We start from the raw sequence: 25823 nt of genomic DNA, 5'->3' as shown, positions 1-25823 counted from the left end.
AGCTTCTTATTTTTATTTGTTTTCACATAGCACTCTTGTATACCACATATGCATCGACAACTGATATTCCAAGTATATATTCTATCTCTAATTTCTGGTACCACTCACCCCCTTTCTTAGTGTTATGGTATACAAACCCATTTTATTCCCTTTCTTAGTGTTGTGGCATACGAACCCATTTTACCCCTTTCTTAGTGTTGTGGCATACGAACCCATTTTACCCCCCTTTCTTAGTGTTGTGGCATACGAACCCATTTGATCCGACAGATCAATGCCTGCCTTTCCCTTATTATAAGATAGAATAGGAAGTGTTTTTTTTTTTTTTGCTTCTTTCTGTCTCCCTTAACTGGTGGAGGGTCCATCAACCATTTCTGGGGCATGCTTTGTTGTTAGTAGTCTCACATCTTGAGCATCTTGCCACTTTAGAACAATAATTCCATTTTTTTTTTTCCTTGGCAATCATCTCCCCTTTATTTAGCTTTGAGTACATGACTTCTTTTGGCATAAATTTTTTATTCGCTCATAACAACATTATTTTTTTAATGAAGAAACGATAACGCCAGATGGTACCTGGTATAAAAGTTGTCTATGTACAAGGTGTGACCTTCATTTAGAAGACCTTACGATAACTCTTTGCAGCTAAACTTACAGATTTTATATAATTTTCAGATTTACCTGAATAGATCTTGCTTCACCAGTTATATCCTTCAGTAGAACATAACTTGAACAGCTTGATTCCACACCTGTGCACTTTATTTGGAATTTATTGTCGGAATATCAGCCTGCCCCTCCAAGGAATAAAAGTTTTGTCAACGACAAAATCTTCGCTGGAAAAAATATTTTCTGATATTTCAGCTGCAAAACATCTATCAGGTGTTGTATCTTACCGAGCCTGTCCTCTGGAATAGCGGTTTCATTGTCTGAAAAGTGAATGAGGCACAACAACAATCTGTTGCAAGACATAACTTTTGTTACTAAATTATTTTTATAGAAAGGTTTGGTTGACCAGTAAGATACAACACTACCCAATCTTAATAGTCCCATCCACATAAGAAGCCCGAAAAACATTTTCATCTCCTCAGCAGTTGTTGAAACCCAATTTTTTAGATGACTCTGCCATGAAGCTTGGGTACTCTGAATTTTCTGTTCAGCATATCTGTTTGTTTCTGTCACAATAAGATTTATTACTTCTTCATCAAAAAAATAATGAAAACACCTCAAGATGAGCAATGTTCCTTGATACATCTATTTGCAGTCCCGATTTGCCAGTAAAATCAAATCTTTTTTGGCGTCTTTCATATTCAGTCCATTCAATAGCATCATTTGTTTCAGTCGCTTCAATCCCAGGTTCTTTGATATTTTCAAATTGCTCATCCGTGTTTTCTTCTTCCATCCAGTCTTGAAGCACTTCAATATTTTCCGGTATTTCAGTATCTCCATTTGAAGAAATATCCCAGTCAGGATCTTTTACCGAATCATCAGAGTAGAAATCTTTTTCATCTTCAGAACTACTACTAAGATTTTCAGCAATTTCTCTTAGTTCCTCTTCTTTTAGTAATTTTCTTAACCATTGCTGTTTAGATTTTTTTTTTTTTTTTTTTTTTTTTTTTACAACACACTTGTACAATGTTGCGGAGAAACACAAGCCCAATAATAATGGGGATAATACAGTGGGCTAATGAACTTGTTTTCACAAAATCTCTAACAATACTGACAAATTTATTGCAGCCTTTGAGAGTTTATTTTATTGCAATTAGTTTTATTGGGGTGTGCGCCGTGCGTGCAATAAATATAATCGCAGACGACCTTCATATGTATGCCGTAATAGTGTCACACATGTGGCTGACACGGCATCTCAAAAAATAAAGTAACCTACTGGGCCACATATGTAACACACACAAAAAAAACTCATTTTTTTTTGATATTTTGCACATATATTCTATAACTGTCTTTCCTCAATTCAAATTGAGGAAAGACAGTTATAGAATATATGTGCAAAAATTTACCTTTAGCCAGTGGTTGGTTGATTGCTGGAACAGACTACCATCAGTTGTGGAAGTTGATAGCTTAGATTCAAGGAGGAACTGCACAGAAGTTTGGAGTGAATGGATAGGTGATTAAGTGGGAATGAATATTTATTAATGTCATTAGCACAACATAAACAGTATGATACTCCTGTTTCGAGTGATGATACAGTTTGTCAATCAGTACTTGATACATGCCTAGATGTGGTCACCAATGTAGTCTAGCAGAAGCTCAAACCAATTAACTGCATGGTCTCATGATACACATCTTCAAGTAGCATTAGCCAAAAGTTTGAGGAGTGGTATTGGGTGAATGGCATGACCATGCTATGGAAATATATGGCAGAATTTCCTTTCAACCTTAGATTGCTGTTGCAGTAGTTCTTGTGCAGTCTCCTGATCTGCGTTTATGCTCTGTTTTGCACGAAAAGTAATGCCGTTGTGAATTAATAACAGCAGTTGCTGACATATCTTGGCACCATTAGTCAGTAACTGAGTATGTTGCAAGAGATATAGGATAGTTTTATTAAAAATTAATGAATATGGTCATGAAGCCATACAAGGATATTAAAATGCGTGGTAACGGCTTTCCTGTATTACACAGGGTGGCTCAAAATCCTGCAGTTTTAGGTATTCACAGTCCTAATCAAGTGGAAATGGGCCATATGCTACCATTTTTCTGCCAAATATGGGATATCCAGAAGCTTTGAACACTAACCTATTTACCCACTTAGTTACCAAATGGTACTGCTCCTGCCTTTTCTATAGAGACAGGACCAAAAACTTAGGAGCAAAAGCTCTCATTCCCAGGAATCGAGAGCTTTTGCTAAAAGTAGTCCAAATATGACCTCCATAGATCTAAATTATTGGCCCCACTGAGTTTTATACTTGTTTATTTGTGATTCAGAAATACCTAGAAAATGTTTCTCGAACCCTGAAATTATGACTTAAATTGGGTGCGCTCCCCCCCCCAAGACCCTTAATACATCAAAAGGATTAATTTCTTATTCTGAATGGGATGTTATCAATATTCCAGAAGAAGAAATCAAAGCTGTGAAGGGAATTAAGATACGAGGACCAGTACAAAAGTAATGCCTCCTAATTTAGATCATTTTGCATTTCACTGAGTGGTCACTAGAGGTCTCTAATTTCACCATACTAAATGGCACTGTGATCAGTCATGTGAGTGCAGCACACAGATAGTTCAAAATGATGGGTGTTACAGATATATGTATCAAGCAAAAAGTGGTGATTGAATTCTTTAACAAGGAAGAGGTGATGCTTATCAAAATCCATACTTAAATTTCAAAAGACTGCCTTCTGTCGGTAGTATCATGGTGATAGTGTTTTGGGACAAAGACTGGGTCTTGCTTGTGGACTTCTTGGAGCATGGTGCCACGAGCAACTCAGATCAACATGTGGAAGTGCTGAAAAGGTTGAAAGCTTACATCCATAGAGTTCTTCCGGCCAAAAACCTTGAGATTCCTCTTCTCCACGACAACACAGAACCCCACGTCAATCTACACGTGATGGAGACCATTGCAAAAGTGGGGTGCACTGTTCTTTCTCACCCCTCTCATAGTCTGGATCTTCCACACCTTCCGACTATCACCTCTTCAGCCTGTTGAAGGATGCACTCCATGGAACCTATTTTGCAGACGACAACCAGCTCAAGCATGTGTTTGCGAAGTCCTCCAAAGCAAGAGTAAGAACTTTTACAGGATTGAAATACTCACAGATGGTGGAAGTGCATAGAAAATTATGCTGACTTTGCGGAAAAAATAACAGTGTATTTATTAAGATTTAATTTATGCAACAGGCATCGTTGTAGGAATTGAATAAAAAATGAGGCATCACTTTCGTACCACTTCTCGTAACTAGAGATGGAATGGTTACCCTCAACTTAATTTAATTAATCCCCATGTTTAACACTCCCAATCCACCTACATCAGTCAATGCCAGGTATTCAAATTGTAATTTCAAACCATAGATCATGAATTCCTTCTATTGCTTCAATTGGCAAGCCATGGAGCTGCAATCTGTTCCACCTGTAGATCTCCGGTACATGCTAGTCAAATCTATCCAGTAGTGATGGGAAAGATGTGTTTTGGCTGACTCAAGCCCATTGATCCATTTTAAAATAAATCACCATTCAGTATAGTAGCAGGGCCAGTGAGTGAAGAATTTCACTGAATCACAGGTCCGGCCATTGACCGAGATATTTAATATCCAACCTGTCAGAGGGTAATGACAAATAACTTTAATTAAATGTCTATCTAGTAGACAGATGAAATTATTGGTAAAAAAAAATAATAATAAATAAAAAATATCTGCTGATGTGTGTTGGTCTAGGTATTAAGTAAAAAATTGATATTTCGCTGATTAACTCCACACATCAAGTAATAAGCACACTCAAATGAAAATGGATGCTTTAATATTTAATTATTTGTTTCTGAGCCAATCAAATGAATTAGTCATTCAGTAACCTATAGACCAATAACCGTTTAAGGGCAAGAACCCCAAGAAACGTGGTAGTATGACTAACGTATAGGTTAGGGAAAATGCATCAGTTTTATTTGTAGCCACCTAACCAAAGTAGTTAAATTTGCATCATTTTATTTATATCTCATATTAAGAATAAGTAACATTAGTCTTCTCCTCCATTGGTGAAATGTTACTTATTCGAGGTAGTGCAATATGATGGCAATTCATTGTGAAGGCATTCACATGAGTTATAATTAAAACAATGCCAGTTTAACTACTTTGGTTGGTAGATGGCTACGAATAAAACTGATACATTTGCACTAACCCATGTGTTAGTCGTATTACCACAGAGCTTGAGGCTGTTGCCCCTTAAATGCTGTTTAGTCTATACTATTATACACCATCAGGCATCTCTCGTATTGTGAAGTTATACTTTATAACTGGGTTGTCACTATGGCAACACCAGGGTACCCGCCCACCCATCGAAGAGGGGCCAATAAGCCTCGAAACGGTGCCGTATGAGTGGTGGTGGTATCTGCCAAGAATAAGTAACATTAGTCTTCTCCATTGGTGAAGCGTTACTTATTCAAGGTAGTGCAATATCATTGCAACTCATTGTGAAGGTATTCACAATATGAGATATAATTAAAACAGTGCCAGTTTAACTACTTTGGTAGATGGCTACGAATAAAACTGATGCATTTGCACTAACCTATTCCATTTGATTCATCCTATCACTTCTCCTAATTCTACATACTTCTCTTATTACAAATGGAATAGTGCATAAGCATAATATACCATTGTTACTTATTCCCTCACCTGATAGAGTGGCATTTGGACATTCCATATATTGATTGCACATTTCATTTCAATGTGGGTTTTTTTTTTTTTTTTAGATTCAGATCAAGAAGCATGACTTTATATTTGTCTCTTTTATTATTATTCATAGAGTACAGTAATATGTTGTATGAATGTTTTGATTTGTATTTTAAAGATTAAAGATTATATTTTGAAGATTAAATGTGCAAGTCATTAGATATGAGTTTAAATTAACTATATAATATTGGTGTGGATACACCATAGTTTACCCATAAATTAAACTACATATGTAGTGTGAAGGCATCATTTTTAATTGTATCTCATATTGTGGCTACCTTCACAATGAGATACCAGGATGAGAGGACTACTGTTATTTATTCTCAGTGGATTTGAAACGGTGCCGTCTGGATGATGGTATCCACTGAGAATAAATAACAGTAGTATTCTCTACTAGGGAAGCATTACTTATTCGAAGTAGTGCAATACCTGGTATCTCGTTGTTGAAGGTAGCCGAGATGGGGGTACCCCCTAGTGCTGTCAGACAACTAACACACTTTACACTATGTGAAGCTAGCCATAACATGAGATACAATTAAAAACGATGCCGTCACACTATGTACGTAGTTTAATTTATGGGTAAACTGGTGTATCTACACCAATATTATATATTTCATTTCTTCATACATTGTAATAAAGCATAAAGAAATGGGGGGGGGACAACAAAACATTAATAAAATTGTGTGTTAAATTATGAAGATATCATGAAAATATAATGCATGTTAAATTCAGTACAATGAGAGGTTAAAGAACACAATGTACTATAAAGGTTTTTAAAAAAATTAAAGGTGTGATTTTTTTTTTTTTTTTTTTTTTTTAAGATTCAAGTTAAGAAACATCATTATACATTGTCACTTATTGATCTGCTCAGAACTGAAGCTTCAACTATACAAAATCTGCTTTGGTCTAATTTGAGAAGCTTGCAATAAATGAATTTTCTGCCAATTTAGTGAATTTATGTCTTTATAAAAGGACCCATTTTTAAATATGGTTCTACTTCAGCAATGCCAAATGCTTTAAAATGTTTTATTTGAAGTTATGCCACAGTAAAATCAAATTCCTGCCAGATTCTGACAACTCCTCCTCCTCACAAAAACCAGACGGCTGTTTTACATACCTTTAACATCCAGTCTTATTTAAAATTCATAGGTGGTAGATGATTTTCATCAACCGGTGAAATACCACCACTTTGCTTATTGGAGGCTTGAAGTGGTGAAACCCATGTTTAGTCTCTAGAGCAAAGTTTCCGGCATCCCCTTCCCCCCATACTTCTCCTTCAACCCATGCATGGTACTAAGTACTATAGGTTTTGATACCTTTCATGTTTGGGGTTTTCATAAAAAAAAAAAAAAAAAAACTGCAGCTTCTGGCATATTCGTATCAATTCCTTCAAAAGTAGAGGTTTTCAAAGTTTAAAGCGATATCAATTTCAACTACTAGTGAGCACATTTTCCAGTTGGGTGGGTTTGTTGGCGAGTTCAGGTCAAAACATGTGAATATGTGATATATAGTAAAAATTTTTACTGAAATGTTCATTTTTTTGTAATATTTCTAAATTATAGCTTAATCCTTAACAGGCTGCAATTTGAAGATTTTTAATAACCAAGAATTTGCTGCCCTTCTTGCCCAATCAGTAAGTCAGGGATTTGAAGCTGTATACCAACTGACAAGAATGTGCACTATTCGTATGAGCTTTGTAAAAGGATGGGGAGCAGAATATCGTCGTCAGACTGTAACATCTACTCCCTGCTGGATTGAACTACACTTGAATGGACCTTTGCAATGGCTAGATCGGGTACTAACCCAAATGGGGTCACCTCGCATACCATGTAGTTCCATGTCGTAAATAAAATCATGTTATTGGATTATTTTGTATAAAAAAAAAAAAAAAATCCTCAATTTTGCATCTTTAAGGCTTCCAGTTATCATTTTGGTAACTTTAGAATTTCAAGCATATGTATGCAATTTCACTTTACTATAGAAATGTTATAAAATTTGATATAAATATTATAATTTGCATAAAGCACCTCTTGGATTTTGCATTAAAGTTATGCTATAGTTAATTTAAACATTGCTGATTCAGAAGGATACAGTAACGACAGTTGACAGTATATTGAGATAAACATTTCTCAATGTTATTTAATTATTTTCTCTGCAACAAAGGGAGACAATGGTCTATAAATATGCACTTCCCATGTATTTTATGTCATGTAAATTCAGCCCAAGCTTCTGATTCTCTAGTTATTCTTTCTAGATTTGGGGGAGATCCTAATTAAATCTGGATGGTTTTGAACTTCTCGTAGATTTAGCTGATAATTGTTATTGTGAGCAATATACTAAATGATACGTAATAATAAGTAACCTAGCTATCTAGGTATGCCATGTTGGAAGAGTTGTCATTTAGTATCCATTATTCATAATTTTATCTGTATCATATTCACAAATCAAAATGTTCCAGTTTCTTCAGACTGTCTCAGCTACTCTGTTAGTAAAATACACACCAGCTCTTTCCCCAGCAAGGGTAGTGGAGGATGTGTGCACACATTTAAATAATATAGTATAATTATATCAGAAGTGATATGTTGAAAAAACAGCAAACCAAAAAAATATATATATAGCAACATGCTTTTAATATCATTTCAGATGAATTTCCTTCTTTTTATACTGTACAAAAGTCATTATGCCTAGATTACATAATAATGACTTTAAAAACAACTCATCATACACATATATTCATGAAACCTATTCCTGGCTCTCAACGGTAAGGATTAAGGGTTAATCCTCTTTAGGAAGGCAGTGCACACAGCTGCAATGACTGTTGTTGGTGGCTAGCAACCTTTGAACAGATGAGAATATGATGACTCACATATTACATCAGTAAAACGCCAATTTGATAAAAATGTTTCTGTGAGCAATATGTCAGTTCATGATAATATTTTACTCTAATATGAAAGGTTACTGTGATTTTAATGAGATGGTGTATACAACTCGTACCAGAAGCATCTGCTTGTTACTGCTACAGTGCCATTGTCTGTCCCATCCCATTACGTATGCACTCTTTCATTGATAGAGAACACCTGACTTGCATAATATATGAATATTTTTGAATACTCTACATCAGGCACACCAAACTCAATCTTGGGAATGGCTGCTTAAGGAACAAGTAAAGCTGAGAGAACTGGAAGGAAGCCCATTTTCAGCAGATGGAGGTGATTGTGGGGAGGGAGAGAACAAGAGGAGAGGAAGGAGGGGATCAAGGGGAAATTGATTGGTGATACTTTTCATATTTTATTTCAGTGTTTTAAAATTTTTAGGTCTTACTTTATATTATAGTCCATTTTATAGCCTCAGAATTTTATACCATTTTATTTTAATAAAAATCTTTTTAATCATGTTTTACCTTGGCCACTATGGCCCATCTAGCAATTATATTGACTGGGTTATCATCAAACAAACCCTTAGTTAAGTGATTACTTCCTGTTCATCTTTATGCTGACTCCAGTTCTCTTCAAATTGCTTTTGCCGTAGAAACATATTGAGAACACCAAGCATATTTCCATAATTATAATTGCCCTTTTTATTGTTTTAAGTATAATTTACTGTCTCAAGAATAATTCAAGATCTATATCTTCCAGAGACACTAAGTTCCCATACTTGTCTTCATTCAGTTCAAAGTGCAAAAAATTGCCCTTACAGGTCATAGAAAACTTAATAGTCTTTGTGCTCTCTTTTTGACATTTATTGTCATTGTTAAAGTGAATACTGTAGTTTTGCAATCAATGCAGCAAATATTTTGATCATATTTTGTGTAAAATAAGCAATTCATTATTACCATTTGCTGTGAATCAAATCTGTGGTCCTCTGTATAGTTTCATCTTGGTATCCAAATTTCACAGTGAGAATTTTTATCTATACTGTATTTATATTTCAGAGGGAAGTGGCAATTTAACCCTCTGGTTTAACCACATATTTACTTCTTCACTCTCCCGTTCTTTGTGATCTCGTTTAATATTTCTTGTATTTGTTGCCACTGCAACCTGAATTAAAAGTCATGTACTAATGCTCCAGAATAAGTAAAATATAACAAATAAACATATTTATGAAATATTAAGAGAATGATAATAATTTAGGACATTAAAATTTGAAGTACTTTAGAGAATTATTATTTTTACAACCAGTAAATAAAACAAGTTAAGTAATAATGCATTACATTCAGGCATATTCACTTTTTTTAATAAATTATCTGAAGTTTTCCATTTTCTAATTTAATATAAGTGAAAAATATAACTAGTGTATGTACTTTGCAATGTAATATTCATTGAATTCTTTGTGAATTACTTAAATGCCTCCTGGATTTTAATAAAATTGAGATAACGTCTATTTTGCTGATCATCTGCAATTTAATAAAATAAACAAATAGTAATAACTCACTATTTATGTGTTCGGTAAATAGAAAGCAAATAAGCTCTTCAAAGAGAAATCGTTTTCAGTATGTGCATTGCTTAAAACAGGGAATTTTCTTTCTGTACAATCTGTTGCCCATTTACTCCTCCAGTTAGCACACTCCATGAAACAATTTCTAGTGTTTCAGTTATATAGATACCTATGAGATGTATTAAAAATAACTATATCCCCACACCCTGTCCTAAAAGTAAGTGTGGCTTGGGGGAGTGCCTGTAGGATCAGGTGTGTAACACGTGACAGTTTCAGTGGGGAAGAAATACTCATTTCATAAACCTCTATTAGACTTTGAGCATTAATGTGCAAATATATTAACTGTGCTAGGACATGTGTTAACATGGTATCCAAGAGGTGATTTGTGCAAAGATGTCAAATACAATACTATCACCTGAGCAAACTAAAATAGGTTCTTACATTAATAATTATGTCAGACTTTTGAGTAATCATTTGGTATTTGAAAATTCCAGTGCTTAAAATAAATAATTGTACTTATAGAAGTAATTAACACAGCACCAAAAATAAATTTCAAATACCATGAATATTGAAATTCTTCGCTCATCTGTCTCAGGAATGTCATGTCATAAAATGTGGTTACATACACTATTTTTCTAATGTATAAAGTATCATGGTGCAGCTTGTGTGGTTTATGTAAATATAATAGTGTGACCCGTATATATTCTTATTGTTAATATAAATTTTATACAGACTCAAATTTTTAAGAGAAGCACAAATTATATACCTAATATAAATCTTGTTACATATGAGTTGATACCAGTTTTAAAAAATTATATATAAGAAAAAACCTATTGAGAATTTTATAGTTATACATCTAGGTTTCTACTTATTCTGTACAATTTGTATATTCATTGAAGTAAAGTTTTTATTCATTCAAAGCAAAATTGTTATGTTTTATGCATGATTGTGAATTGGCAATTAAAATTTTATGTCTCTTGTCCAGCTTAGTAATATTACTAAACAGAATATCATAAATAAACAGTTTAACATACTCCAACAACAATGTAATCCCACCCTCATTACTATATTTTGATGTAATTCTATTTTGCCACGGCATGTACTATGTTAGAAACAGAAGACACTTGTTGTGCTGGTCAATTCTCGTGGTTGACACTTAAACGACACCGGGATTGTGCGATATACGACAATATAATCGTGTGTGTGTGTATTTTTTATATAAAACAACAGTTTAAAATATTAATAATAGTTTATGGACCAGGGACACTGCTATAATTATGCAGAAAGAACCCAATGACCACAATGGCTACATAAGTTTGTAAGTAGAGGAAGGCAAAGCACTAACGTTACTGCACTCAACACTACGGTGGACAAAGGGCTAACGGAACAGAAATTGCAATCATGGAGAACAAAGAAAGGAACAAAGGTAAAAGGAAGTAATAAGAATTATTTAATGTCGTTCATCCTGTTACTTCAGCACCTTCAGGAGCCAGCCGCCGAAATCCAGGGAGGAACCAGCAATAAGTAAGTAAAGCCTCTGTTTCTGACATGAAATATATGCAGCACGTGGTACATGTGAAAGGTCAGTAAAGTATATTAGGGTTAAAATTTAATTTTAAATCATAAGGCATGCATATATTTCATGGCTGACCCAACAGGCTGGAAGTAGAGTAAAAAGAAATATGATAACTTACTAGGGTCGTGCATATCATGGAGATCTGTACTGCTGTGGAGTAGTAAAAAGTTTCAATTAAAGGTGAGTTAAAGTATATATGGTTTAAGCTGGCGACCCCAAGTGTAAGAAATGAGAAAAATTAAGTAATTAAATTAAATTAAGCTAGCTCCCCATGCATCGAAAGTGGGAAGCTAAGTTAGAGAAGTAGTAAAATTAAATTAAATTAGGGATGCGGTAAATTAAATAATGAATGCAAATTGGGGTAGGAGTTAAAAATGTGAAATAATGCATCCCAGGATAGAAAGGAATAAGCTAGCAAAGTAGCGGTAAATAGTTGCTAAACTTTGTATAAGAGAGAAAAGTGTTTTAAAGCAAAAAAGGAGCATCTTGAATATTGCATTCGATAAACTAAAATTCGATAAGCTCACGAGAAATAAAAATATAGGGGGGTAGAAAGCATAAAGAATACTGAAGAAGACAAAAAGATAGTGTTCGAGTTGCTATTCCTGTTCCTATAGTAAGACCCTGAACCATAGCTCTGGGAGCATCCTTCTGGTGTTTAAGTATGGTATATAAAGATAATAAATAAAATAAAACTAATAATAAAAATAAATAAGATATGAATAATAAAAAAATTTTTTTAAATATTATTTTTAAAAAAAATAAATATGAATAATAAAATAAATAAGACCCCAAAGAGGCTGGGAGCATAGACTATACATATGGAGAAGTCTAGCAGCTATAGAATATCAGTTAGCCGTGATATTGATATCAATTGTATAGTTAATCAACTTTTTATGTTTGATGATACAGAGAGCTTTTTCGATGTGGTAATATAAGTAGACTCTAGGAAACTGGTTGCTTAGAAGCTTATTATAGAGATTTCTGATATTGTTAACTATCAGTTTTTTGCTATTGCATATAATGGCTATTCTGATGCCTTGAGACAAGATGATGTTGGTGTGTGCCTTTTTGGAAATATTAGAATGCTAATACATGAAGCTATATACATTAACGTTGAAGGCTTCGCATTTACTGTATGTCTGGAAATTATTAAGATATATATATATCTAAATCCAGGTAGTTGGCAGCCTTGTTATTATCATTGGTTTTTTTTTCCAGGGTGAGCTCAGTAGGGTATATATACGCAAAGTTTTGTAGGAAGTTGGGGCAATTTGCTACAAATAAATCATCAATATATCTAAATATGCAGATTTTCGGAGACAGTGAGGTTTCATACCAGTGATAATTGGCAATGATACAACTTTCTGGGGTACCTATGGTTTGCAGTCTATTTTATATATACAGTGAAACTTCCCTTTAACGGACAGCCATGGGGAAACGAAAATCTGTCCGTTAGAGAGGTGTCCGCTAACAAGAAGTCTGAGGGGGAAAAAAAAGAAAGAAAGAAAAATCGTTAAACGTTTAATGTAAAATTAAATTAAATTATATACAGATTTTGCACAATATTTTTGTAAATAATATACATACAATTGTGCTATGGAATATTACGACTTTATCTTAAGAAAAATACATACAGTAATCACTTATTTTCTTCTGCACCTTCTTCAGGCTGATAATTTTGTTTTCAACATTTGTTTGGAGTGAAGAAACCATCAAAAGTCCTTCAGTATCTTCTTCAGCGGCGAAAAACATTTTTAAACGATTGATTCGTATGAGTGCTTCTATTTTCATCGGTGGTTCGTCGTTAATATATTCTTCGACAGAATGACTGACCCCTTTCCATTTCTTTATCTCATGAGGAACTTCTTGAAAAATAGCGATGATAATGTTGATATCTATAGCACCATCTTCTGTAGTGAGGTTCGAGTCTATACCTTTGTAGCCAGGGTCACTTTGTAGTTGAAGTATCGTACATTATCAATAGATGTTGAAGTTCTTGTTCTTCTTGGTGCTCCACATTGCTGTTCACAACTTCAATTTTTGCGTTTGAGAAGACAGACTTTACAAAACAGTTCACGACAGTTTGTTTTCTAATTGCGTTTACTGAAGAGGAAATCCATTGAATCGCATCTAGGATGCTGAGTTTATTTGCAAAGTCACTCGCACATGTTACATCGTTCATGTTTGCAATGAGATGTCTTAAAACACGTTTTCTGTAGTGAAGTTTAAATTTTTTTATTATTCCTTGATCCAAGGGCTGACACTCTGCAGATGTGTTTGGTGGCAGAAAAATTTGAATGTTGGACAATTCAATGTGCTGGTGAAATGCAGCATTATCCATGAAAAGAATAATTTTTCTGTCTTGACGAATCATGTTTTGGTTCAAGTGACTTCTCCATTCGCTCATGATATCTCGTGTCATCCACGCTTTTTTATTAGACTTCCAGTCAACATTCAAAAGATTCAACTTTATGCCCTTGAAACAACGAGGATTTTGTGGTTTTCCTATAACAAGAGGTTGTTCAAAGTCGCCCAGCATATTTGTACACAATAGTATAGTCAAGCGTTCCTTAGAAATTTTTCCGCCCTGACACTTTTCGTTTTTTAGACTCACTGTTTTTTCAGGAAGCTTTAAAAAAAACAACTGTTTCGTCACAGTTGTAAATATCCTTAGCTTCAAAATCACGACATAACTCTTCCAATTTGACGGTCCACTCTGTTACAACCCCAGTATCAACAGATCCACCTTCACCACTTACGGTTTTCCAAGAAATTTTATGCCGAGTTTTGAACTTGTCTAGCCATCCCACAGAAGCTTTGAACTCATTTACTCCCATAGATTTCGCAACTTCCAAAGCCTTTTCCCTAATAATAAAGCCCATTAATGGAAATTTTTTTAGCACGTTCGCGACAAAACCACTCATACGTAACATTGTCAATTTGAAGTTCAACAGTTTTCGGGAATGATTTTTGAACCTGATCATTTCCGTGTTGCCAAAATTGTTTGAGCAGTTCATTTTTTTTCTTTAGGATGTCGCTTACCTGAGTCTTCCCGATTTTGAATTTTGCAGCGAGATTGCTAACACTATTTTTTTGCCGATCATATGCATTAATGAGTTGGACTTTATCTTTTAAAGTTAAATGTTTACGAGAAGACATTGTGCACTTCACACGACACTGAAAAAAACTGAAACTGAAAAGACGAAAAGCCGACAAAATCCCCCCCCCCCCCATCTGCACACACTGAATTCATCAGAAGTTTTACACGTGCCTTAAAATTCTTGAAAAGGGGTTTAGAACAGCGACGTAAACCTTGATAAAATTCAGAGAATCGGAAATAGAAAATAAGCACCCGATTGAAGCAATACGTGGAAGAAAAGTTCCTAGAAAAAGGGCCGTGAGCTCTCCTGCAGTCCGTTGTGGGGGAGATCAAATTAAGTGCTAATCTAAACGAAACAGTGCAGATTGCCTGTCCGCGTCCGTTACAGAGAATGTCCGCTAGACAAGAGCTGCAAACACGTTAAAACCAATGGAGATGAGTTGGGGAATTTGAAAATGTCCGTTGTAGAGAGATGTCCGTTAACGAGAGGTGTCCGTTAGAAGTTTCACTATATAGTAAACCCCGCTATTCGCGGTCACTGATTTAATATAAAATGTGAATTTTAAAGCGCCGTGAACATTTTCCGCCATAAACAAACATGGGAGTGGCTAAAATTCTTTCCCGGTCAAAACAGCGCTGTGGGTGGGGGACAATCGCGAGCGTGGATGTTTCTGGCTAATCCTTCTTCAGTATGTGTTATGCGCTTGTCATTGAAGGTTTCGTCGTTTGCTTTTAATTTATATGCTTAGCTTATAAATTGAATAAATTTATCGTTTTGCAGTGTAAAAGACTTTCGAGTGTGTTAACAGAATAAAGTGACTATTGTGGACAAGTTCTTTCTAACCCGTACAAAAATATGGCTACGAATAACAAGGGTAACGTGAAAAGATCAAAGAAGGTGATGACATTAGCGAATAAAATTGAGTTATTAGACAAAATTTCTAATGGTGAAAGTGTCTTCTCAGTGGCAAAACAAAATCAATGAGTTAACAGTACAATCCAATCAAGAAATCTGAAGAAAAAATCCGCCGTAGTGCCCGTGAAAACGCGCTAATTGCTTCAAAAATTCTCTGTTACTCGTGATGTTAAATTAGAAAAAATGGAAAAAGCTTTAAATCTGTGAATAGAAGACCGAACTCAAAATAAAATAACGTTAAGTTCACTCTATCACTCGTAAAAAGGCAACACTTTAGCGAAACTGGTGATAGAACTGGTGGGATAAGCATTTTAGCTAGCAAAAACGCCGGTTTGAAATTTCTAATAAATATTACATTTAATATGAAATCGTATCTTATTTTGATTTCGATGCTTTATGCTTGCATTTCACTATGTATTGTTTATGTACATATAATACATACATAGACACAATTTTAGACTAGTTTTTCTTATATATTTCATACATTGGAACGGTTTTTTTTTTTTTTTTTTTTTTGATTTGGTAGTTGTTGACGCATCAGCTTCTATGGCCATATTGCACCTCCCAAGGTTTTCGCAGTACTTTGATCCAAGCCCGAGGCGGGAATCGAACCCGCGACCTTTGGGTTGCCAGGCAGGTACTTTACCCACTCGGCTATGATGTTAATTTAATGCATTAACCATTGCATTAACTTAATGATGTTAAGTTAATGCAATGGTTTATATTGATGCGTGGTGGTGTTCTGAATTTTTAGTATAATGGTAGAATACTCGTTAACATTATAATTTAAAGAATTTAGTTTAAATTTACAAATGTCACGTAGCAGGTGGAATAGGTGTCTAGTTTTGAATTCATAACTGTGGATGAATTTATATAGTGCTTTTAGAACACTCATACTGTAGAGCAGATTGTGTATCTGCTGCACCTCTATGTCATTGTTATCCCAATTGGTTATGGTCGGGGCAAAACTGCCTAGTTTGTGACTGAATTATTATTTCTTAGTTTGCTTTTTTTGTGGCATCTTGGTTTGCTTACACATTTAACCATTTGAAATTTCTCATAAATACAGAGGTTATCTATAGAGCTGGTAATGATACTATGGCTAAATCTGTTGTTTAGGCCATAAGGATACAGTGTCTTAAGTTTCAGCTAAACATTTCCTCCTGTGTGTCTCTTAAAGCAGTGTCAGGCTAAGATGGAGATGTAGATATTAGTGAAGCAATGCTTCTGGAAGTGCTTGTATTCAATTTCATGTTTGTCATTGTTTTTGCTGTTATCGTAGTTGTTGAAATCGGATCTGTGAAGGTTAAGTCTTAGATGCAGTTTGTTGCTGGTTTGACCAACACTACATTGCAAGTGTGGCAAGTAATAAGGTATACCACATTGCTATACTTTCAGAAAATGGTATCATTACTATTGGTAATATGATGGGGGTGCATGTATGGGCAGGTGAGGCAACGCGTATTGTTACATTTGTTGAATTTGAGGTTTTTAATGGAAGAGAATGGGAATCTGTTATTCCGGTGCTAGCTAGGGTGGGGGCATTTGAAGCTTGTTTGCTCTGTGAGGTGTGTAAAGTGTGTATGTTTAGGAATAGTAGAGTAACGAGCCATACAGAGCATAGGCCCCCGGGTCAAGTTTTTTTTCTACTCTGCCCATGTTAGGTAAATGTCTATCCATATAAAAGTTCGATAAACATAGTGAAAATACTAAAACAAAAGGCATTTCATGTCAAGCTTTACTTATTGCCGTTTCAACCTTTGATTTTGGCGGCTGCTCCTCGATGACGGTGGTGAAGTCACAGGATGAACAACATTAAGTAATTCTTTTTCCCTTCGTTCCCTTCTTTATTCTCTGATTGCAATTTCTGTTCCATTAGCCCTTTGTCCTCTGTAATGATGAGTGCAGTAACATTAGTGCTTTGCCTTTCACTACTTACAAAACACGGTTGATTCCGGTTATTTGGGACTAGCACATTTTGGCCCGATTAAGCGGCTGCCCCAATTATCCGAAGTTTCACGTAAAAAAAAAAAGTTAAAAATACAATGGACTCCACTTTACAGTTGGTTCACATTACGAAGCGCTCACCATGGTAAAGTACCATTCACTATATGATGTGTAGCAAGCGCTGGTCATAGTGATGACATTTGTGAATTGAATTTTAATTTATTAAAGAGCAATTCTAATTAGCAAAAATAGGAGGAATATTCACAGGCTATAAAAGTAAAGATATTAAGCACAGATTTACCCTTTATTACCTTGCCAATTAAAAAATTAAATGATACGTGAAAATCAGAATAATGCGTACTGTAATATGTACATACTAACTAGTTGCCATTTGTGGGTGGGGGTTAAAATTTAAAACAGTAAAAAGATAAGCAATCAAAGAACACTGCACACAAATTGCAAGTAACACGATACATGTGAGAATGGAGTAACAAGTTACGATTCTGAAAATTAATTTTTTATATGATTGAAGATTTCACTGAAGTGTAAACATTTCACCATAATAACCCACAAAATTCCAGCTGTCGATATCGCAAATTCAAGAAGATAGTTTACTATCCATTTATGATAGATGGCACTAACAGAAAAGACCACTAAACAGGTGATTGCTAATTGTTTTTATTTTATGTTTGTGACCTCCAGAAATCCAGCTGAACCACGTATGGTCAGAGACAATGGTAGGGTAATCTCCAGTGTTGCGGTCTCCTGTCCTGATTAAATGGCATGTCCCAATTAAGCAAATAAATCTTGGCTATTTTCTCGATTGGGTTCTGTTTTTTAAAGATTGGCCCCGATTAACCGGTGGACCAAATAACCAGAATCCACTGGATATTGACTATGTATGTATAATAATACTGACATTTCTTTATGTATGTATTAATTTTTTCCCCCTTTCTTTTCTCTCAACTTTTCTTTACTTCTCTTATCTACTACTTTTATTTACTTATACTATTATGATTGTGAGGTCCCTTCTGGCTATCAGTTACCTTGGCCCATAATCAATTTTCTTTTCCATACTCCTGCTCCCATTAATCTTTGTACTATACACTGAGTGATCACTGAATTATGACCACCCTTATGAAAAGTGAATGCGACCCGTTGACCACGTGACAGTGCAGTTAGTCGACCTTCGTAGCATAGATAAGGTGTCAATCATTCAATAGGCACTAAAATTTCGAGCACAATTGGTAAAAATTATTTATCACATTTTGATAAAGTACAGATTGTGGAATTACTGTGAACTGTTGCCTCGATTTCCCAAACAGCTGGAGTGTTTGAGAGCCGCCGTAGTTAGTGTACTAGGACGTGTAAAAATGGTTAAACAATGACCAGACGGCAAAACTGCAAAGGTCAGTGAAAGGAAGTTAGAAGTGAGCGCGAGGTCTAACGACTCAAACAGGCACAGCACTGTTCAAGACTTGACTACCCGTTACATGGGCCATGATCATGCGTCACATGTATGGGCTCTAACAGAAGACGACCTCTACGGCATCCTCTCCTAACCAAGATTCATCTGCATAAGAGACATCTGGTGCAAAGAGCATGCAAGTTGGACGTTAGATGACTGAAAGATGTGTTGGTCAGAGTCACGTTATTTACTCCACACCGTGGATGTTCGGATTTGGCATCAACGACATGAGGCTATTGATCCATCATGCATGGTATCAAAAGTGGAGGCGGTTGTATGGTGTAGGGCATGCTTCACTGGCAGGAACTTGGACTCCTGGTGCATGTGGAACAACGTATCAGTGGTCTCTGCTATTGTCAACTGCTTGCTGACTGTACACCCTGCTATGTTACACTTTCCCCGAATGGCGATGGTATCTTCCAAGATGCCAATGTGTTGAGCCATTGGGCACTTGATGTGCAGGAATGGTTTCAGGAACACAGTTCTGACTTCCAGCATATCGATTGGTCTCTGGACCTTCCCCCGATATCAATCCTATAGAGCACTTGTGGGACACTGGAAAGGCATCTGGATACACAAATACCCTCCATACCTACATTACACACAGCTTGGTGGCCATACCTCCCGATCGCTTCCGACATCTTGTTGAATCAATGCCACGTCAGATAGCTGCTGTACTGAGGGCAAAAGGAGGACCTATGAAGTATTAGGTAGGCGGTCATAATTTAGTGATCATTCAGTGTGTGTGTGTATCGACCAATGTATATTATCAGTGTATTGGGTAGGGGTGGTGACCTGTCAAGTGTAATTACCATGGAAAAAAATTGAGAATGCCTGCAAGGTAAAAGCAGATTACCTGAAATTAAATCAAATTAAGATTAACATAAAAATGATAATGATGGTACCTAAAACAGTGGGTCTTAGGACTTTAACTACTTCATCAGAGGGTCACCAGCCAAAACTGTAGGAGCCACCGAAATAAGCAGGATCTGTTTTTGTTATGATGTATACGTACGAAACGTGTACATCATAGCCGACCCGAAAGAGACCAAAAGGAAGGAATAAAATTCAAACATAAATAATTTTATTTTAATTTAATCTCAGATTACCTGAAATTAAACTTAACAGGTCAGCAACCCTACCCAATACACTGATAATATATATTATCAGTGTATTGGTCTATATTTCATTATGGTTTTTCTGCTTTAACTAGTAGTGCCCCAGATTCATAACCCAGTTTAATTTTATACTTTTTATTGCTTGCGTAGTTCAGCAATGTCATTATATCATATTATTTTTATCAATATTATATATGATTAAGAATTATCTTCCCCATAAACTAATAATACGGTGTGTGTGAGAGAGAGACAGAGAGAATTCTTAATGTTGTTATTATTATTATAATTAGCCATATGGTGCAAGGAAGGCTGAGGCTTTTGCTGCACCAGACCAAAAAAAATTGAGTTACCCCTGAGAGAGTGAGAAATAGAAGGGAATCACCAAGAAAGAGAAGAATGATTATTTCCAGCTCAGGACCCTGGGTGTGCCAATCCCATACTTGCCAGATGTGAGCAGAGTATATCTAGAAATGTGCTGCAGTAGTGAAAAGTGGTATCCTGAGATTCTTTGGCTGTTTGTTTTAAAATGTTTGTAAGTTGCCTAGTTAGAATTAACACAATAGACACTACACTGTATACAAATGAAATTCGCATTTCACAAAAAGTGCAGATTTTATTAGAATGACTAACGAATAAGTGTGTAGCAGATGATGTTTGTAAGCTGCATTTGACCTGAAGTTGATAAAAGAAAATAACATTAACATGTTTCTTTTATCAAAGTTTGATTTAAGGCAAGAAACCGTGTGATGAGGAAAAAAAGAGTAGAGTGATCTGTCTCATTTTAGCAGGTAATTGCTGTCTATCACTTGCTATCCATTAAATTGTGGAATTTCATGGGAGAGGTCTCTCTCTCCCTCCTTTCTTGCCTACAGCATTATTTGTCCATAAAAACAGGAATTATAAAAATGCAATGTTTAGAACTGCAGTTTATATTTTTCTTTTATAAAAGCTGTGAAAATTACTCCAAAAAATATAATAAAATGGTTTAGTTTTGGCTGATTGCAAAAAGAAATTACAATTGGTTAACTATAGATTATAGCAAGTGTTATTCTCGGATGCATGTTCAGATTAGTGTAAGCACTCTAGCTGATATTTTTCATGAATTTTTCATTAGATATCTTTCTATGCAAGCCGAAACTTCTTTGTAGAATTGATGGTTTAATAAGATGAAGCCTATCTTGAAATTTTTCTAAGTGAACAAGATAAGGTCTGGGCATATCATTTCTGTTTGTAGTTGCCAGTTAACATTAGAGGAATTGTTTAAAAATGTCCATGGATTAAAAGGCTGTAATATATTTCAACCTACATCCTGTATTTCTCCAGTATCACAATGAAGACCTACCTCTTCTTGTTCACCTTCCAGAGAAGTCTTCAGAATTGGATGACAAATCTGGTGAACAAAATAAATAGTTACACCTTGCAAGCTTGTTCAAGTAAATTATCACATTCCCTAATCAGCAAGGATTGTGGATGACTTAATGTGGGACCTGGTTGTAACCTGATCCAGTGAGAGATATTTCATTTAAAAGAGTGAAACCAACTGGATCTTAGCTTCATCACTTCCACAGTCAAAAAGAGACCTGCTACTTATGCATGTTTTTGCACTGTTGCAGAATTCCTGTGTTCTATTGTTTTGATTTAATTTAGTCTTTATAAAGAAATTTGTGCTAGTTAAAGGGTGGTGTCCTTTCATAGACGCTTCAAAGTAAAGGAATGAAAGCTATACTGCTTCACAAAGGAAATATGTACTTGTCATTTCCTGCTGTATACTCTGTTCAAACATTCAGCATAAAATTTCCAAGATTTATACAGCATCATCCAGAAAAAAAAATATTACTGCTTAATTTGTCCAAATCTATAAAATTATTTAACTTACCCACTTTCACAAAACTAAGTGTAAGTTTATTCCAACACTCAATTACTCTTTGGCTGAATTTAAATTTGTTCTAGAGTGTGTGTGTGTGTGTAAAACGAGAAATTGATGACAAAGATATCATCAGAATGTAGTTTACTTGCTCTTTCAAAGCCTTGTTAGGTCAGCGGCTCCCAAACTACTGAGATCTGCGGACCCCCTAAAAAATTAAAAAGTTTTGTGGACTCCAGTTTGGGAAACACTTAGGTCATCACACAAATGCCTAGTTTCTAGAGACTAATTCTGGTCTTTCTTGGTAAGAAAGACTGGAATTAGTTGGAGGCTTTTGCCCTCAACTAATCTTGTTTTTCTCATCCTTTCCAGCAGATCACTTCCAGAAGCAAGGTTTCCAAACTTGTATGTAATATTCCAGATGTGGCCTAATCATTGCCTTGTACAATGGGATAAATACTTTTTTAGGCCTTGATGGAGTTAAATGTTTTTCATTGACAGATCCTGTGGGCTGTTCCAAAAGTTTATTTCCTCTGTTCAGAGTTTCATGTCAGACTGTACGAATACCCTTAAAGTTTTTCATCCTCCACTATATTGAGTTTGGTGCCACCCATATGGCATGTTTTTGTGGGATAACTGTGCTCATTTCCATATAATCAGTAAACTTAATAAATCGATAAGGTGCCCAACACCAAATCCCGGAGATGCCTAATTTATTGCATTAGGCCAATTAGAGCAGTGGCAGTATATAACCATTATTGTATCGTACCATTTAACCATACCTGTATTCTTCGTAGTAACTAGCTTCTAATGCCAGTTTGCTTGTTTATACAATGTTTACTATGGTACAGTATAAAGGCTTTATGGAAATCTGAATATACAATTTAAAAATTATTTGCATCTGTTTCCTTTGTGACAACCTCATCATAGTTAATCAGATTATGAGGCATGATTTTCTATTAAAAGATCCATTTTGATTACCTTATACATAGTTATTCACTACTGGCAAGATGATCTTGCATTACTCCTTTAATAATTGACTCCATTATTTTTCTTGGCACAGAGATCAGCCTTAGTCTGATTTCTGCACTAAGATTTGAACCATTCTTGTGAATAGGAGAAATGTTCAGAGTCATGTGGGGGTGCCATGGATCCAGGACACGGGCACCAGATTGTGAGGGGTCCAACACTCACAGATAATGGCAATTTATTTAGTTTCAATATGTTTATGTTAAGAGACAGTTAATTATATGCACTAGAAATTGTAATTTCCAGAAAAGGTTAATGAAATTGAAAGCCAAAATGAAATTTTCTCATTTTTTGAATGTGAGATTGGGGGTTATTGGTATAATCAAATTTATTAGGGGTCGATTGTTGCAGTGCCAATATTTCTTAATGATAAATTTGCTAAAAGCTATTAAAACCTATGGGAAGGTTGAATGTTCAGTTAATTGACACAGGCATCAATGTTCCTCACGCAAATGAATATACACCAGATGCCAGATCATCAAACTCTCATAGAGATCAACAATCACAATGCCTGTCTTCAATTTATAATATCGCGGCTGTCGCAACTCGAGAAAAAAATTGTCTCAAGACTGAGCCCAGCTACAATGGGGGCAAACATCAAGACTATGTTGGCTACTGAGTTCACAAAAGAAGCATAAGTAGGGTGCCTACTTATGCTTCTTTTGTCACCTTCTGTCCTCCAGATAATGTATAATTCTAGATCATAATATCTGACTGACATGAACCCTTATTAAACCATTCACTGATGGGGATCACAGAAAAAATTTCGTCACAAACAAAATCAACTTCAGCAGAACAAGAATATGAACCTGAAATGCCTTCAGCTCAGTTGCTTCATCCAAAATGTCAGAAGTCATCATCATCAACAAACTAAATACACTACAATCACTGCTTCTCATGGAAGAATATGAAATATGTATCACAGAAACCTGGTTATCCAATAGCAATCACCTAGATACACTCATGCAGCTGACAAGGTATAACTGTCTAGAGGAAGTGGAGTTGCTATGAACTTCAGAGAACATTACCAACCCACTAAACTTAAACCAGTGAAACACAACTTTGAAGCTGTTTTCAGTGTTATCAAGGATACTCTGATATAAATAAGATTTTCCTGCAGATCGTACCGAAGAATCAAGAGCAGAACTACACAGCTGAATAGCTATAAACTTGGATACAGGCCTCAAAGCCATAGTTAAAGGCGACTTCAACATGCCTACACCACGCCATGAGGCCAGGAAAGAACTTGATGCCATATTTACTTCCCTAGGACTCGTGTAAATTATTACTAGCCCAACCAGAGGTAATAGCACACTCGATCTACTGTTTCTTAATCTTGACAGCATCTCTGTGATCACCTCTTTTAAATTCTACTCTGACCACAATCGAATTACATGTGAAATCGCCTTACAGGAAAATCACAATCTTCGTCTGCCCAGAAAATAACTGATTTATTCCACAAAATTCCTGAAACCAGGAATTGTCCTCAGACAACCACAGAGAATTCAACTGGACACACCTTTTTACTGTACCTCCTAACATAGCCCTAAGCCATCTAGCCGAAGAATTTCATGGAATAGCCAAAGAGGGGGCTGCAAAAGAAATATGCATCACCTCCACATACTTTAATTGAACAAGCAAGCAAACTTTTCTCCAAAAGCAGAAGGCCTACTGGTGATAGAAGAAATCTGACACCAAACACTTCACTGCCTACAAAAAGGCAAGGGCTGTTTCTTAAAACAGAAAAGATTAGCCTCCAACCAACTTGCCCTGGATAAGCTGAAAAGATCTTACACTTCAAAAACAAAGCCACAAGCAAATCAATACGAAGGAAGGAATATTTAAAGAATGAACGGAGCTCACCTTTCAGCAGACTGGCTAATCGCATTCACAACTCTGTTACAATTTTTGGCCTTCCTTGCAAACCTCCAATATCACTCCTGACCATAACCCGAAGCCATCTGATAGAGATCGTCATCAAAAAACTACCACCGTAAGCTGTAATACATGTACAGCAGACTCTCGATTAACCAGGACACTTCAAGACTCCAAATTAAAAAATCAACGAGAAGTCATAAAATTCAAAAAACTAGAATAGGTATAAACAGATGTTAAATAAGCGGCGTTATAAGTTTTGGGAAATTAATGTACCTATTATCTTTGAACCCCTGCTGTATTCACACCCACCACTCAAAAAAAGAAAACAAATTAGTTTGTTTTAGTGTGTTGCATCAGTTGTTGTGTTCCATTGCACCACAAAAAGACAAATTTTGTTTCATTATTTGTCAGGCATTTTGAAATTTTTTGTTTAGAAATCGTGAACATGACTGGTAAAAGCAAAAGACTTGTGCTTTCAACTAAACAAAAACTTGAAATTATTCAAAAGTTTGAAAACTGCATCTTCTAAATCTTTAATGAACCATTATAATGTTGGTGACCAAACCATATTATTATTAGCCATATGGTGCAAGGAAGCCTGAGTCTTTTGCTGCACCAGCCAAACAAACAAACACAAAAAAAACTTAGTTACCCCTGTGAGAGAGAGAGTCAGACATAGAAGGGAATCACCAAGAAAGAGAAGAATGATGATATCCAGCTCAAGACCCTGAGTGTGCTAAGCCCATACTCACCAGATGTGAGCCCCTGGGGGTATGCAACACTGTAAAACATAAAGGGAAGCTAATAGATTTAAAATCAACATCGTAAAAAATAAAAGGAAGCATCGCATTTGTATACGTGAGTAGTGCATGGTAAGTTTTTTTTATCTATACCATATTTTTTACCTAGGTTCTTGAACATTTTTCAATACAGTAAAGTCCCTGACTGAATGTAACTATGGACTTGTGCAATTTTTTTCACTTTTTTTTAAGGATTGTAAAATTTAAAATAGTAAAAAAAAAAGCAATCAATAACGACGACCACAGCACACACAAATTACACTAGTGAGATCGAAGTAACAAGTTTAATAATAGGAATGAAAAGGG

At 35.5% G+C, this 25823-nt stretch overlaps 1 protein-coding gene across 2 annotated transcripts in view; it reads left to right on the top strand.

Moving 5' to 3' along the window:
- LOC150088305 (SMAD family member 3-like) overlaps nt 1-7276 on the top strand; it is a 176411-nt gene extending 169135 nt beyond the window's left edge. For both annotated transcript variants that reach the window (XM_090370695.1, XM_090370696.1), the window contains one exon: nt 6962-7276. In XM_090370695.1, the coding sequence (XP_090226821.1) occupies nt 6962-7230 (269 nt within the window). In that variant the 3' untranslated portion in view covers nt 7231-7276. The remainder of the gene's footprint in view (nt 1-6961) is intronic.
- The last annotated feature ends 18547 nt before the right edge of the window (nt 7277-25823 follow it).

The sequence above is a fragment of the Mastigoproctus giganteus genome, chromosome 3 (genome assembly GCF_048544385.1).
Source record: "Mastigoproctus giganteus isolate SK-2022 chromosome 3, ASM4854438v1, whole genome shotgun sequence".
Taxonomy (NCBI): domain Eukaryota; kingdom Metazoa; phylum Arthropoda; class Arachnida; order Uropygi; family Thelyphonidae; genus Mastigoproctus; species Mastigoproctus giganteus.
Note: the sequence above shows the minus strand (reverse complement) of the source record. Positions and strands in the feature narration are given on the sequence as shown.